A 16886-nucleotide genomic window follows, 5' to 3' on the forward strand; every position below is an offset into this window, starting at 1 on the left:
TGTCCCATGCTCAACCCCATAACCTGCCCCACATCCTGCCCCATGCTCAACCCCATAGCCTGCCCCACACCCTGCCCCATACACAGTCCCATGTTCAACCCCACACCCTGCCCCACAGCCTGCCCCATACACAGTCCCATGTTCAACCCCACACCCTGCCCCACAGCCTGCCCCATACACAGTCCCATGTTCAACCCCACACCCTGCCCCACAGCCTGCCCCATACACAGTCCCATGTTCAACCCCACACCCTGCCCCACGCTCAACCCCACAGCCTGCCCCACACACAGTCCCATGTTCAACCCCACAGCCTGCCCCACAAACTGTCCCATGCTCAATCCCACACCCTCCCCCACATCCTGCCCCACGCTCAATCCCACAGCCTGCCCCACACCCTGCCCCATACACAGTCCCATGTTCAACCCCACACCCTGCCCCACACCTTGCCCCATGTTCAACCCCACACCCTGCCCCAAATTCTGTCCCAGGCTCAACCCCATAACCTGCCCCATGTTCAGCCCCACGCTGTTCCCTGCTCAACCCCAAACTCTGCCCCACACCCTGCCCCACATTCTGTCCCAGGCTCGACCCCAATTTCAACCCCACACTCTGTCCCATGTTCAACCCCACACACCGAGTTGGGATTTGCGTTTAATGCCAAGTACAAAGTCACCACCCCCCCCATCTCAGCTCCCAAAAAAAAAAAAAAAAACAAAACCCCAAAAAAAGAAAAACTTCTAAAATTCTTCCAAAAATAAATTAAAGGGAAGGGACGGGTCCCCCCCAACCCCTCCTGTCCTGTGCAAAGAGAAAAGAGCCACCCACTCTGCATCCCAGGCCTGAGCCAGGCTCCAGTAAGGAAAGAAACGGGCAAAGCAAGAGCTGGGGGCCCGGGCAGCAGGTCCCCAGGGTGGGGCTGGGGCACCCCCGAAGGGGGCTGAGCACTTCCCCTGCTCCCCACACTGCCTGCAGCACAGCAGATGGGGAAACTGAGGCAGGGGCAGCGGGTACCCCCTGCTCCTGTGCAGCAGCGGCAGCTGGAGCCCAGCCCGTGTCCCCCAGGGCAGCCCCAGGGCAGGGCAGGGGGGCTCTGCCGGCTCCGGGGGGGCTGGGAAGGCGAAGGAAAGGCGCCCTATGTACATCCCTGAAGGTGGCAGCCCCTCCCCTGGCCCGCCTGTGCCCCGCCTGCTCCCGGGCCCCAGCGCGCTATGAGGTCTGGCACTGCACGTGCTGCCGCATGCCATCCTCGAAATCATCCTCGTGATAGGCTTCCCCCGCGTAGGGCCGCCGGCCCGGCCCGCCCTGCGCCGTGTAATCGCTGAGCTCCACCTCCTCCGTGTCCTCCGTGGCCATCACCTCCTCCTGCGGCGGGAAGAAGCCCTGCAGCTGCCGCAGGCGATCCGTGGGGAGCCAGCCCGGCTCGGGGAACTTCACCTGAGGGCAGAGAGGCAAACGTGAGTGAGGCAGCTCGGGGAGGCCACAGGTGGGAGATGTGGAGTCTCAGCATCCTGGCCCAGCTCACCTCGAACTGCAGGATGAGCTTTCCTTTCTGAAAGGGGCTCCTGTAGACGGGCATCCCCTCGTTGGGGATGCACTTCAGGTCCCCAGGTCGGATCACATCACCTGAGAGACAGAGGTGAGGGTGAGCCCGCTGTGCTGGCACCTCCTGGTGTGATATAATGGTCTCTTTGAGCCAGGTCTTGTAAGCTTTTGGAGATTTATATCACACTCAGGATAACTCAGCTACCTTAGAAGGCATAAAATCAGCAGGATGGCTTCTGTGGTGGTGTTGGAAAGGCAAAATAACAAAACTCTTTACAGAGAAAAACCGAGCCAGGTGCAAGAGACTCTTGCTCCTGGTAAAACACAAAAACTCCTCACAAAAGCCATTAGTTCCCTTGTTCTCTTCTTTTTCTACTAAATTGCTTAGGTGGGATTTTTTAGCTCCTGTCCAATTGGCCATCCTTAAGTTTGAGGTGAAGTGTCCCCCGGGAGATGGGGACAGCTCTTATGAGGTGTCTTTTCACCTAATTGAGGAGATAAACTGGGCTTTTTTCCTTTGTAAGGAAACCAAGGACACTTTTGTCACTCCATCAACAGGGGGCACATCCCTGTAGAGCTGTGCCACTCCCAGGTGCTGAGTGCCCCTCACCTGGCGGGGAGGACACGAGCAGGGTGCGGTTGTCCAGGGTGTGGATCACCTGCCTGCACCCACACAGGGCGTCTGCCAGGCTGATCTCCCTCCTGACAATCAGGTCGTCACCGCTGCGCCGGAAAACAGGATGCTCCTTCTGATCCAGGACAATGATGATGTCCCCGGGCTCCAGGCCGGGCACCTGGTCCCCTTCCTCGTGGAAAGTGATTTTCTGCCCGTCCTTCATGCCTGTGAGGAGGGTGGAGGAGGCTCAGAGCCCGTGTGGCGCTTTGGGGTGAGCCCCCTGCGCCATCCAGCCCCTGCTCACCTTTATCCAGGTGCACGCTGAGGATTTTCTTCTCTCGCACCACCTTGCGGCCGTTGCAGGTGAGGCAGCAGTCACGGGGCCGGATCCACTCGCCCTGGCCCTGGCACTGGGAGCACACGGTCTGGATCTGCTGGATCATGCTGGGCCCCAGCTGGTGGATGCGAACTTCCATGCCCGAGCCGTGGCACTTGGGGCACCTCCTCTGGGCGCCCTCCCGCACCCCGCAGCCTGTGCCAGGGGGGGCAGGGGGTCAGACACTGGGGTAAGGGGGTGCTGGGGCAGCCCCTCAGGCCCTCACTCACCTCCACACTTGCGGCAGATGATGTTTTTCTGCAGGGACAGCTTCCGTGTGGAGCCGTTGTACAGATCCTCCAGCGACACCGAGAGCTGGTGCACCACTGTCTTCCCTGGGCGTGGGGAGAGCCTGGCTCAGCACCAGCCTTGTGCCACCCCCCCTGCCACGGCCACACGGGCACTGGACACCGCTCAGGCTCACCAGGTGAGCCAGCCCTGCTCCTTCCTCAAGGACAGAGGCAGGGACAGGGCAGGGATGGCTTCACTCTAAGCCTGGATGCCACCCTGGGGCAGTGCTGGGTCCCCAGCGTGGGCAGGGCACGGCTCCCACCCCAGGGCTCTCAGCCACCCCCAGCTGCTCCAGCTGGAGTGGCTGGGATGACTCCCTTGGCCTCCTAATCGCCCTGCAATTAACTCCTGCCATCTCAGCAAGAAGCTGACAGAGTCACCGTGTCCCTGTGACCCAGGCCCGAGTCACCGGGCTGGCCCCGCGTCCTGCTGCCACCCCGGGGCTGCTCCGGTGACTCAGCCCAGCCCCGGGGCCGGGGACGGCGGGGGGGGGGGGGGGGGGGGGGAAAGCCGGGACAGGGACAGGGAAGGGCCCTTTGAAGAGAGGCAGGTGGAGAAAGTAATGAGGGTGGTGAGGAGCTGCAGCGGGCTGTGCCGCAGGGGCAGAGACGGCCTGGGGAGCCTGGCTGGATCCCCTGAGCCAGCTCTGTGCTGGGCACCAGCATCCTGCCACCCCTGTCCCAGCAGGGCCATCACCCCTGAGACAGCGCCATGCTGGGCACCAGCACTGACACACAGGGTCCCAGCAGGGCTGTGACCCCCTGAGCCCATGTCACACTGCATTTGGGTGCCAGCCCTCTCCCACCAAAAGGTCCCATCAGGTTTGTCACCTCCTTCAAACCAGTGCTATGCTGGGCACCAACCCACTCCCACCAAGAGGTGCCATCAGGTTTGTCACCTCCTCACTGTGCTGGGCACCAACCCCCTCTCACCAAGAGGTTCCATCAGATTTGTCACCTCCTCAGTGTGCTGGGCACCAGCCCCCTCCCACCAAAAGGTCCCAACAGGTTTGTCACCTCCTCACCGTGCTGGGCACCAGCCCCCTCCCACCAAGAGATGCCAGCAGCTTTGTCACCCCCTGAGTGAGCAGGACACTGGGCACCAGCCCCCTCCCACCAAAAGGTCCCAGCAAGTTTGTCACCTCCTCAGTGTGCTGGGCACCAGCCCCCTCCAGCAAGAGACGCCAGCAGCTTTGTCACCTCCTCCTGTCACCTCCTGAGTGAGCAGCATGCTGGGCACCATCCCCCTCTCACCCAGCCCGGGCTCACGGGGAGTCCCTCCCCTCCTCAGCCCCTCACCTCTCCTGTCTGCCCGGCCACGCATCCTCACTCCCCCTCCAAAGAGGAGGTCGAAGATGTCCATGGGGGAGCCGAAGCCGCCGCCTCCCCCGCGGCCCCCCAGGCCTCCCTCCTTCATGGCGCGCTCGCCGCCGCGGTCGTAGAGCGCCCGTTTGTGGGCGTCCGACAGCACCTCGTAGGCCTGGGAGATCTGCTTGAACTGGGGAGGGGACAGGGGGGTCAGCTGGGCATGGGGGGCTTGGGGAGGGGGTCAGGGGGGCCGCACGTACCCGCTCGCCCTCGCTGGGGTTCTTGTCGGGGTGGTAGCGCAGTGCCAGGCGCCGGTACGCGCGCTTGATCTCGTCCGGGCTGGCGCCCGGCCGCACGCCCAGCAGGTCGTAGTAACCCGTCTCCTTCACCATCTTCCCGGCTGCTGTGACCTGCTGGGACAGGACAGGGCTGTGAGCCTGGCACTGCCAGCCAGCCTGAGCTCTGAGTGAGCCCCAAAGCCCCGCTGAGTGAGAGCTGCTGGAGCCCTGCCTCAGTTTCCCTGCAGTGTGACAACGGGCGGTGACAACAACGCGACAGACACCACACGGGGCTCCTGCAAATGGACCCCAAAAGGCTCCTGTAAATGGGACCCCAAAAGGCTTTGATGCCTGCTCCTCCCCTGCACAGCCCTGCCTCAGTTTCCCTGTAGTGTGACACAAGGTGGTGACAACAACACAACAGACAGACACCACACGGGGCTCCTGCAAATGGACCCCAAAAGGCTCCTGCAAATGGACCCACCCCAAAAGGCTCCGGCAAATGGACCCCAAAAGGCTCCTGCAAATGGACCCCAAAAGGCTTTGATCCCTGCTCCTCCCCGGCGCAGCCCTGCCTCAGTTTCCCCGCAGTGTGACACAAGGTGGTGACAACAACGCGACAGCCAAACCTCACATAGGGGTCTTGCATGTGTGTGGGGATGGACCCCAAATCCTGTCCCCACAAAAGGCTTTGATCCCGGTTCTCCCCCTGCACAGCCCTGCCTCAGTTTCCCCGCAGTGGGACACAAGGTGGTGACAACAAGCCCACACAGGGCTCCTGCAAGTGGACCCCAAGTCCCGTCCCCAAAAAAGGCTTTGATCCCTGCTCTCCCCCTGCACAGCCCTGCCTCAGTTTCCCTGCAGTGGGACAGAGAGGGGTGACAACAACGCGACAGCCAGACACCACACAGGGCTCCTGCATGTGTAGGGGTGGATCCCAAATCCCGTCCCCCTCAAAAGGCTTTGATCCTTGTTGTCCCTCATGCACAGCCCTGCCTCAGTTTCCCCGCAGTGTGACAGGGGGCGGTGACAACAACCCCACACGGGGCTCCTGCAAGTGGACCCCAAGTCCCGTTCCCCCAAAATGCTTTGATCCCTGCTGTCCCTCATGCACAGCGGGTGACAGGGGATGTCCGAACCGGTGCCACCGGGGACAGCCAGGCACCGCACGGGGGTCCGGCAAGGAGGGGCGGGCTCGGGGGTGCCCCGTCCCCCCCGGGCCATGTGTCACAGCCGATAAGCCCCGCGTGGGGTGGGGACACGTTTATCGTGCGACACGGGGGGACGCGGGGAGCGCCCGGGTAAATAACCCCCGCTTCCCACTCCGGAGCGGCTCCCCGGGACCGCAGCGGGGACTGTCCCCCGGGGCCGGTCCGTCCGGGGCAGTGCAAGGCGGGATCCCCTTGGCTGGAGCGGGGTCTGTCCCCCGAGCCACCCGGGACCAAGGCTGGGCCCGGGACCTTCGAGCGGGGTCGCCCCAGCCCAGGAACCCCGTGAGGGGCGGTTCGGCCCCGCGGGTCGCGCACCGGGGGTACCGGGCGGAGGTGACACGGTGACAGCGCGTCCACAGCCCGGGATGCCCCCACACCGCACACCGGAGCGGCGGAGCGGAGCCCAGCCCGGTACTCCCGGAGGAGGGGTCGCCTCAGAGCCCCCCCCGAGCCCTGCAGGCCCCCAGGGCACCCCGAGGAGCCGGCTCGGGGCTGTGCGGGCCGGGCCCCGGTTGACACGGGCGGGGCGGGGGTCGCGGGGAGGTCGAGGAGAGCTCGGGGGGGTCCGGGGGTCGCGGCGGGGTCCCGGGGCCGCCCCCCCGCCACTCACCGCCGCCGCCGCCGCTCCGCCGCCGTCTCCGAACTCTCTGGAAGCCGCCGCACTAACCCCGCCCCCGCCGCGCCGCACGCCGCGCCCATTGGTGGAAACGCCCTCCTGCGCCCGCCCATCACCCTGCGGGCCCGGCGCTGATTGGCTGTAGGGGCGGTGCTTGCCCGCTCGGAAGGCGGGGCGCCGCTTCGCGTTGCGATTGGTTGAGACAGCGGCTTGGTGTTGACTCCTTGTCTCTCATTGGCTGGGAGCGGGTAGCCAATCAGAGGGGAGAGTGCTGAGTGCAGGTGCGGCGGGAGTCCGGCAGGGGGCGCGCGGGGCGCGCGGAGGGCGGGGCAGTGGGCGTGGCCAATGCGACGGGCGGGACTAATAGGGCATGACGTCACGCGGGGCGTGACAATTGGGTGTGACAGTGGGCGTGGCCTGGGTGGGGGGACATGGGGGTGACACTGGGGGAGTTTCGGGGTGCTGGGGTGGGGACACCGGGAGTTCTGGGTGGGGTCACGGGAGAGGCTCGAGGGGCTCCCGGGGGTTTCGGGGGTCCCAGGGGCTGTTCCGGGGGTCCCGGATGGTCACAAGAGGGTCCTGAGGAGCTTCCCGGGAGTCCCAGTGAGGGTAACCAGGGCAAGGAATCACGGGGGGGGTCCCAGGGTGTCCCTGGCAGTCCCAGGTTCCTTCCTGGGGGTCCTAAAAGGGTGATGGGGGGGCCTGGGGAGCTCACACTGAGGGTGGGGGGCCCCGGGGGTCTCTGCTCTGCCCCCCCCGTGCCCTGGGGGTGCCCAGCAGAGCCTTTCTGGGTGTTCCTGGTTGTGCTCCCCCTCCCCAAATGGGGTTTGTTAGCAGGAGGGGGAGCAGGAGTGGGGAGGGGTCTGAGGGATGAGCAGGGGGGTCTGAACTGGGGAACCAGGGCCTGTCTGGGGGGGCAGAACTGGGGGGCTGGGAGGTGGCCAGGGAGCAGAACTGGGGTCTGAACCAGGGGTCACAACTGGGGGGCTGGGGTCTGGCCAGGGGGAGTAGAACTGGGGTCAGAACTGGGGGTCTGGGGTCTGTCCATGGGCCTGAACTGGGGGGCTGGGGTCTGTCCAGAGGGCAGAACTGGGGGGCTGGGGTCAGAACTGTGGGTCTGGGGTCTGAACCAGGATCTAGGACCTTCCCATTCCCTTTGTCCCCACTCAGCTGGGGCAGTAGGGGGGTCAGGGTCTCCCCCCAGGGCTGCTCAGGCATTTCTGGTGCCCCCCCTGAGCCCCCACCATGGCTTCAGGCCAGGCTGGGCCAGGCTCTGACCTGGGACCCCTGGGGAGGAGGAGGAGGAGGAGGAGGAGGAGGAAGGTTCCAGAGGTTCTGGTGGGCTTTGGGGGTGCTGGGACCCCCTGCCACCCCCTCCCCGAGCTCCAGCCCAGCCCTGCTGCCCCCCCCAGCCAGGTTTGGCCAGGCTGGGCCCCTCTGGCTCCGGGGGGGGGGTCAGGGTGGGCTGGGGGGGTCCCACAGGGATCAGTCCCCCCCTCCCCCGGCTGAAACCCAAGCCCTGGCGGCAGCTGCTGCCCCACAGGAGCCCCGGGGCAGCTGGGCCCGGAATCCCAGAGAATTCCAGCCTGAGGAGGTGCCCTGGGGCACTGGGAGGGGGCAGGGGCTGGTATGGGCACCCCGAACTGGGAATAGGGGCTCTGAACTGGGAATGGGGGCTCTGAACTGGGAACGGGGGCTCTGAAGTGGGAATGGGGACTCTGAAGTGGGAATGGGGGCTCTGAACTGGGAACGGGGGCTCTGAACTGGGAACGGGGGCTCTGAACTGGGAATGGGGGCTCTGAACTGGGAATAGGGGCTCTGAACTGGGAATGGGCTCCTCAAACTGGGAATGGGAGCTCTAAACTGGAAATGGGATCTTAAAACTGGGAATGGAGTTTCTAAACTGGGAATGGGGATTCTAAACTGGGAGTGGGGTCCCTAAATTGGGAATGGGGTCTCTCAAGTGGGAATGGGGATTCTAAACTGGGCACAGGGTTCCCAAACTGAGAGTAAGCTCCCTGAACTGGGAATAAAGTTTCTAAACTGGGAATGGGGATTCTAAACTGGGAATGGAGTTTCTAAACTGGGAATGGGGATTCTAAACTGGGAATGGAGTTCCTAAGCTGGGAATGGGGATTCTAAACTGGGAATGGAGTTCCTAAGCTGGGCACATGGTTCCCAACTGGGAATGGGGTCCCCAAACTGGGAGCAGGGTCCCCAAACTGGGAGCAGGGTCTCATAGGGTTCCCAAACTGGGAATGGGGTCCCAAACTGGACACACAGTCCCCAAACTGGAACTGGGAAAAGGGTACCCAAAAGTGAAAATGGGAATTCCAAACTGGGAAAGAGGTGCCCAAACTGGGGAAATGGTATTGAAACTGGGAATGGAATCCCCAAACTGGCCACATGGTTCCCAAACTGGGAATGGGGCCCTTAAACTGGGAATGGAGCCCCCAAACTGGGAATGGGGGCTCTGAACTGGGAATGGGGTCCTTAAACTGGGAATGGAGCCCCCAAACTGGGAATGGGGGCTCTGAACTGGGAATGGGAGCTCTGAACAGGGAATGGGGTCCTTAGACTGGGAATGGAGCCCTCAGACTGGGAATGGAGCCCCCAAACTGGGAATGGAGTCCTCAATACTGGGAGTGGGGTCCTTAAACTGGGAAGGGGGTCCCCAAACTGGGAATGGAGCCCCAAACTGGGAATGAGCCCCAAACTGGGAATGGAGCCCCAAACTGGGAATGAGCCCCAAACTGGGAATGCGCCCCCAGCCCCACTGTGGGAGCTGTTGGGGACAAGGGGCTGGAGCCAAGGGCCCTTCCTGTCCCTTCCTGTCCCTTCCTGTCCCTTCCTGTCCCCTCCTGTCCCTCCCCAGCTGGATCCGGTGGCCAGCGGTGACTCAGGGCTGGCTGCTGTCACATCCTGTCCCCAGCACGTGCCCCTGGCCTGGCACCGTGCCCCCCAAACCTCCCCTGGGCACTGGGACCGGGTTTGGCACAGGGCTCAGGGCCAGCCCTGGGGTGGGGGGACACGGCCCCACTGTGTCACCGTGTCACCTGTGCTTGTCCAGCTGTCACCTCCATGCTCGCTGTGCCCATCCCTGATGTCCCCCGGGCGGTACAGAAATCAGGGGGGCTCTGGGGGGGCTCCTCCTCTCCCCACTCTCGGCTCATCCCCATCCTGGCTGTGGTTGGGTGAGAAGGGAAACTGAGGCACGGTGCTGCTGTGGGGGAGCTGGGGCTGGGGTTTTTCCCTACCCCGTGTGCCCATGTGCCACCTGCCCCGTGTCCCTGTGCCACACCCATGTGCCACACCCTATGTCCCTGTGCCACACCCCGTGCCTGTGTCCCACATTCTGTGTCCCTGTGCCACCCCTCCGTGTCCCTGTGCCACACCCCGTGTGCCCACACCCCGTGCCCATGGGCCACACCCCATGTGCTCCCGTGCCACACCCCGTGTCATTGTGCCACACCCATGTGCCCCTGTGCCAATCCCATGTCCCTGTGCCACATCTCTGTGCCACACCCCGTGCCCGTGTCCCACATTCTGTGTCCCTGTGCCACCCCCACCGTGTCCCTGTGCCAATCCCGAGTCCCTGTGCCACACCCCGTGCCCATGTGCCACATTCCGTGTCCCTGTGCCACACCCCGTGCCCATGGGCCACACCCCATGTGCTCCTGTGCCACACCCCGTGTCATTGTGCCACACCCATGTGCCCCTGTGCCAATCCCATGTCCCTGTGCCAATCCCATGTCCCTGTGCCACACCCCGTGCCCGTGTCCCACATTCTGTGTCCCTGTGCCACCCCCACCGTGTCCCTGTGCCAATCCCGAGTCCCTGTGCCAATGCCGTGTCCCTGTGCCACACCCAGGTGCCACCCCCATGTCCCTGTGCCACACCACTGTGCCACACCCTGTGCCCCTATGGCAATCCCGTGTCCCTGTGCCACACCCCTGTGCCAATCCCGAGTCCCTGTGCCAATGCCGTGTCCCTGTGCCACACCCCTGTGCCACACCCCGTGTCCCTGTGCCAATCCCGTGTCCCTGTGCCACACACACGTGCCACACCCCATGTCCCTGTGCCACACCCATGTGCCACACCCCATGCTCGTGTGCCACGCCCCATGTCCTTGTGCCACACCCGTGTCCCTGTGCCACACCCGTGTGCCACCCCCCATGTCCCCGTGCCCCACCAGGGGCAATCACCACTCCAGGAATGGGGTAACGTTGCCCCAGGGGGAATTTGTGCCCCCAGGAATGGCAAACACCAACCCGGGGGGGGGTGAATCAACCTGGGGACGGGAAGGCACCCCCGGGGATTGGGGTGCATCATCCCGGGGGTACCTCACTCTGGGGCTGCATCACCCCAGGAATCGGGGTGCATCACCCAGAAACCGGGGTGCAGTGTCCCAGAGATCAGGGTGCATCCCTCTGGGGACTGCATCACCCAGGAATCGGGGTGCATTGTCCCAGGAATTGGGGTGCATCCCCCATCAATCAGGGTGCCTTGTCCTGGGGATCGGGGTGCACTGTCCCATTAATCGGGGTGCTTTGACCCCGCAATCGGGGTGCATTGTCCCGGGGTCCAGCACCCCAGGAATCGGGGTGCATCACCCAGAAATCCGGGTGCATCACTCCAGGGGGTGCATCCCCCATCAATGGGGTGCCCTGTCCCATCAATGGGGTGCATCCCCCATCAATGGGGTGCCCTGTCCCGGGGGGTACATCCCCCATCAATTAGGGTGCACTGTCCCATCAATGGGGTTCATCCCCCATCAATGGGGTGCATCCCCCACCAATCGGGGTACCCTGTCCCATCAATCGGGGTGCATCCCCCATCAATGGGGTGCATCCCCATCAATGGGGTGCATCCCCCATCAATGGGGTGCATCCCCCATCAATCGGGGTACACCCCCCACCAATCGGGGTGCATCCTCCATCAATGGGGTGCCCTGTCCCGGGGGGTACATCCCCCATCAATTAGGGTGCACTGTCCCATCAATGGGGCGCATCCCCCATCAATCGGGGTGCATCCTCCATCAATGGGGTGCCCTGTCCCATCAATGGGGTTCATCCCCCATCAATGGGGTGCATCCCCCATCAATGGGGTGCATCCCCCATCAATCGGGGTGCATCCCCCATCAATGGGGGTGCATCCTCCATCAATGGGGTGCATCCCCCATCAATCGGTGTGCATCCCCCATCAATCGGGGTGCCCTGTCCCATCAATGGGGTGCATCCCCCACCAATCGGGGTACCCTGTCCCATCAATCGGGGTGCATCCCCCCCCCATCGGGGTACCCTGTCCCATCAATGGGGTTCATCCCCCATCAATGGGGTGCATCCCCCATCAATGGGGTTCATCCCCCACCAATCGGGGTGCATCCCCCATCAATGGGGGTGCATCCTCCATCAATGGGGTGTCCTGTCCCGGGGGGTACATCCCCCATCAATCAAGGTGCACTGTCCCATCAATGGGGTTCATCCCCCATCCATGGGGTACATCCCCCATCAATGGGGTGCATCCCCCATCAATGGGGTGCATCCCCCATCAATCGGGGTGCATTCCCCATCAATCGGGGTGCACTGTCCCGAGGATTGGGGTGCCCTGTCCCATCAATCGGGGTGCATCCCCCACCAATCGGGGTTCATCCCCCATCAATGGGGTGCATCCCCCATCAATGGGGTTCATCCCCCACCAATCGGGGTGCCCTGTCCCATCAATGGGGGTGCATCCTCCATCAATGGGGTGCCCTGTCCCGGGGCTCCATCCCCCTCCCGCCGCTGACGGACGGCTCCAGGCGCGCATTCCCGGCGCGGTTGCCCCGGGCTCGGCCCCGGGGCAGCACCGGCCCCGCCCGGGGCTGGCAGCAGCTGCCGCCGAGCGGGGGCACGGCCGGGGCTGCGGGGTCACGGCCCGGCAGCTGGGCCGCCCCCCGAGCCCCCCGAGCCCCCCGGAGCCGATCGCAGCCGCCGGGAGCTATTCCCGGCTCTGACCCGGTGAAGGGCGGCCCCGAGGGGACCGAGCCGCCTCTCGCTGTGTCCCGGAGGTGCCACGGGACGGGACAGCGCTGTGGGGATGGGGGCGTCACCCTGGGGTCACCCACAGCCCTGCTCCGCTCTCCAATCGGGATTTTGGGGTGCTGTCGCTGTCAGACATGAAACAACGCGAGCGCACACATTGCTGCTTTCAAGGCAAAAAAGAGAGGAGTTTAATTCTGACTCCAGCATTCTAAAAGTTGACAGTGGGTTGGAGGGTGACAGTGCCACCTCTCCAATGACACCACACAATCCAACAGTCCATTAAATTTCTCTTCTTCTATAAAAGAATGCAAAACAATAAATTTATTTACAGAAAGGGTGTGAGAAAGTTCGTTACAAGAATGTATTGTAAATTTAATGTACATTGATGAATGTAAACATCAAAAAGCTTAGAAAAATCCTAAAAAATCAGAGCAACAGGGTCCCTGTTATAAGGATTGTGGTTATTAACAGGGTTCCTATTAACAGGATTGTCCCTGTTGTAGGAGCTTCTTCAAACCAGGTCTAATGAGCTCTTGGAGTTCTAGAACACACCCAAGATAGCTCAGCTACCCTTGGAGGCATAAAAATTGTTGTTTTCAAGGCAAAAAAGAGACAACTTTAATTCTGACTCCAGCATTTATGGATTTCTAAAGTTGACAGTGGATTGGAGGGTGACAGTGCCACACAATCCAACAGTCCATTAAATTTCTCTTCTTCTATAAAAGAATGCAAAACAATAAATTTATTTACAGAAAGTGTGTGAGAAAGTTCGTTACAAGAATGTAAACGTCAAAAAGCTTAGGAAAATCTTAAAAAATCAGAGCAACAGGGTCCCTATTATAAGGATTGGGGTTATTAACAGGGTTCCTATTAACAGGATTGTCCTTATTACAGCAGCTTCTTCAAGCCAGCTCTAATGAGCTCTTGGAGGTCTAGAACACACCCAAGACAGCTCAGCTACCCTTGGAGGCATAAAAATTATTGTTTTCAAGGCAAAAAAGAGACAACTTTAATTCTGACTCCAGCATTTATGGATTTCTAAAGGTGATAGTGGATTGGAGGGTGACAGTGCCACACAATCCAACAGTCCATCAAATTTCTCTTCTTCTGTAAAAGAATGCCAAACAATAAATTTATTTACAGAAAGTGTGTGAGAAAGTTCGTTACAAGAATGTAAACGTCAAAAGCTTAGAAAAATCCTAAAAAATCAGAGCAGCAGGGTCCTTATTAAAAGGATTGGGGTTATTAACAGGGTTCCTATTAACAGGATTGTCCCTGTTGTAGGAGCTTCTTCAAGCCAGGTCTAATGAGCTCTTGGAGGTCTAAAACACACCCAAGATAGCTCAGATACCCTTGGAGGCATAAAAATCAGCAGGGTGGCTTCTGTTGCATTGCTGGAAACAAAAAGGTTTAATACAAAGCGAAATAACAAACAGAAAAACCAAGCTAAGAGCCAGAGGTTCTTGGTTTTAGCGAAACACCTCACAAAAGTCATTAATTTCTGTGCTCATATCCTTTTCTAGTTAATTGCCCAGGCAGATTTTTCGGCTTGTTTCATTAGCTATCTTTAAATTTGAAGTCCCCTAAGTCCTGTGAGGTGTCTTTTCACTTAATGGAAGAGAGAAACTTCTGAGCCTCTTTCAAACGTCCAAATCTCAGCGCTGATTGGTTTGACCACAAAAACTCACTTCCTTTTCTAAACCAGGGCGCTTTTTGAAGGAACAAAGGATAATTTTATCACTCCACCCACAAGAAGCTCACTCCTACAATGTCCCCACCGCGCATCCCCCTCGGCTCTGGCGGCCCCAGCCCAATCCCCTTTTGGGGAGGGGGAGTGGGGGCTGCCCGAGCCCCTCCCGCTGTATTTTTAGTCCTTTCCTTATAAGGTTCCCACGAATTTTGGGAGCTGGGAGAGGGATGAAGTCATGGCTGAGGTCATCCCGCCTCTCCCCCCTCCCTGGCCCGGCGCGGGCTCACCCCACAGGGAGCTTTTTGTGCGGGCTCCATTGAAATCCCCTGGCCCAGGCTGGCAGGAAACAAAGCCCTGCCCTGGCTGGCGGGGGCCCAGGCTGCGGGGGGGCTCCAGGGGCTCTCAAAGCTCCAGCCCAGGCAACAATTGGCAGCTCCCCCCCCTCCCCAGGCCCCCGGGACCCCCCCTTTGCACGCTCCTGTGTCCCGGGTGTGAGCGGGGTTTGAGGGCAGGGCGCTGGCACTGCTCTTTTCAGCCCCCCCCAAAATCAGCGTGGTCCCCAAAATCTGCCCGTGTGCACCCCCGCAGTGGGTGCTGCCCGTGGGGCCTGAGCACCCTGCTTGGGTCTGATGGGATTGGGGGTCAGGGGAGCGAGCTGCAGCCCCAGGCAGGGTGGTCATGGGGTGACCCAGGCACCTGTGTCCCCCCCAGGGTCACGTTTGGTTCCCCCAGGGTCACGTTTGGTACCCCCAGGGTTGTGTTTGGTCCCCCCAGGGTCACATTTGGTCCCCCCAGGGTCGTGTTTGGTCCCCCCAGGGTTGTGTTTGGTCCCCCCAGGGTCACATTTGGTCCCCCCAGGGTTGTGTTTGGTACCCCCAGGGTTGTGTTTGGTCCCCCCAGGGTCATGTTTGGTCCCCCCAGGGTCGTGTTTGGTTCCCTCAGGGTCGTGTTTGGTCCTGTTGTGGTCACACAGTGCTGAGGGACAGCCCAGGTCCTACTGGGAGCACTCCTGATCCCATGAGGGACATCCTTCATCTCACTGGGAACAGGCTGGGTCACATCAGGGACACACTCTGTCCTGTTGGGGACACACTCAACCCCTTTGGGGACACTCTTGGTCCTGTTGGGGACACATTTGGTCCCACCATGACAACCTTGCTCCTGCTGGGACACACTCAATGCCTTTGGGGACACTCTCGGTCCTGTTTGGGACATTCTCAATCCCTTTGGGGACACCCTCAGTCCTGCTGGGGACATTGTCTGTCCTGTTGGGGACACATTTGGTCCCTCCAGTGACACCTTTGCTCCTGCTGGGACACACTCAATGCCTTTGGGGACACTCTTGGTCCTGCTGGGGATACTCTCGATCCTGTTGGAGACATTCTCTATCCCTTTGGGGACATTCTTAGTCATGTTGGGGACACTCTCGCTCCCGTTGGGGACATTTTTTTGTCCTGTTGGGGACATTTTTGGTCCTGTTGGGGACATTTTCAATCCCTTTGGGGACAGTCTCAGTCCTGTTGGGGACACTCTCAGTCCTGTTGGGGACACTCTCAATCCCTTTGGGGACACTCTCAATCCCTTTGGGGACACTCTCTGTCCTGTTGGGGACACTCTCAGTCCTGTTGGGGACACTCTCAGTCCTGTTTGGGACACTCAATCCCTTTGGGGACACTCTCAATCCCTTTGGGGACACTCTCAGTCCTGTTGGGGACATTTTTGGTCCTGTTGGGGACATTTTCAATCCCTTTGGGGACACTCTCTGTCCTGTTGGGGACACTCTCAATCCCTTTGGGGACACTCTCAATCCCTTTGGGGACACTCTCAGTCCTGTTGGGGACAATTTTGGTCCTATTGGGGACACTCTTGGTGCCGGTCCCTCGGGCACCGCCCAGACCCGGCTCTTCCCCAAAGGCCCCGGCACTGTCCCCCATCCCCCCGGCTGGCTCCGAGCTTTCACCGCTTCCTCCCCTCCTCCTCCTCCTCCTCCTCCTCCTCCTGCTGCTGCTGTGGGAGGAAGGGGCTCCCCTCCCCCGCCATCTGTGCCCCCTGATCGCTGTCAGCGCCGCAGGAATGCGGATTCATTTCGCCAGGAATGTCACCCCCCGCACGGCCCGAGCCGTCTCCGTCTCCTCCTCAGCATCCTCCACCCCCTTCCCGGGACCCCCCAGCTTTGGGGACCCCTCGGGGGGCTCGGGGGGCGCTGCTGCGGGGCTGTGTGATGGAACGCAGGCTCGGCGCCTGATTAAACTCATCACAAGGGGATTTTTTTAATTTTTTTTTTTCTTTAGGGTGTTTGGATCCGTTGGAGTTTCACCTTAAAAGGAATCTGTCGCCTTCAGGAGAGGAGGGGGCCGGGGCTTTCTCGGGGCTTTCTCGGGGCTTTCTCGGGGGTTTCTCGCGGGGGGAAGGCAGCTCGATGTCGGGTTCTTATCGCTTCTGGCTCTGAGCATCCCTGGGCGCGGGAAGCACCGAGCTAAATCGGGCACGGGGACGGGCAGGGTGATGCTGAGCACCCCCGCGGGTGCCAGCCATGCCAGGGCCACCCGAGTCAGCGTGTGCCCCGTCCGGCTGTGACTCAGCCCTTTGCCCGGCATAAAGGAGCCCGTTCTTTTTCGGCTGCGCGCTGATTTATGCGCCTCTCCCCACGCCCGGCTGCACAACGGGGCGATTGAGCCCCCTCGCAGCCCCCCCGTACCCACCGCCCTCCGGCTCGGGGGGTCCTCACGGCGTTGCGGTGGTTCCCGGGGCCGGGGTGTGCGGGTTGTGCCGTGCATCGCCATGGGGATGGGGGAACAATCCCCTGGGGGCATTGCCCTGGGAATGGGGGGGAACATTGCCCTGGGAATGGGGGAGAATCCTCCTGGGGGCATTGCGCTGGGAATGGGGAACATCCACTGGAGGCATTGCCCTCGGAATGGGGGAGAATCCTCCTA

At 61.2% G+C, this 16886-nt stretch overlaps 1 protein-coding gene across 3 annotated transcripts; it reads right to left on the bottom strand.

The window, feature by feature from the left end:
* Positions 1 to 723: 723 nt before the first annotated feature.
* LOC136568067 (dnaJ homolog subfamily A member 1-like) lies at positions 724 to 6275 on the bottom strand. 3 transcript variants are annotated; one of them, XM_066567916.1, is made up of 8 exons: positions 6232 to 6275; positions 4393 to 4545; positions 4124 to 4322; positions 2765 to 2869; positions 2463 to 2690; positions 2153 to 2383; positions 1523 to 1623; positions 724 to 1434 (listed from the first exon to the last, which is right to left on the bottom strand). In XM_066567916.1, the coding sequence occupies exons 2-8, from the start codon at positions 4522 to 4524 to the stop codon at positions 1207 to 1209; spliced, it is 1224 nt and encodes a 407-aa protein (XP_066424013.1). In that variant the 5' UTR covers positions 4525 to 4545; positions 6232 to 6275; the 3' UTR covers positions 724 to 1206. The 3 variants fall into 3 exon arrangements, with proteins under 3 accessions (XP_066424013.1, XP_066424012.1, XP_066424014.1); XM_066567915.1 differs by having other exon boundaries at positions 4393 to 4542; positions 6232 to 6269; XM_066567917.1 differs by having other exon boundaries at positions 6229 to 6237.
* Positions 6276 to 16886: the final 10611 nt, after the last annotated feature.

The sequence above is a fragment of the Molothrus aeneus genome, chromosome 31, assembly GCF_037042795.1.
Source record: "Molothrus aeneus isolate 106 chromosome 31, BPBGC_Maene_1.0, whole genome shotgun sequence".
Classification (NCBI taxonomy): Eukaryota; Metazoa; Chordata; class Aves; order Passeriformes; family Icteridae; genus Molothrus; species Molothrus aeneus.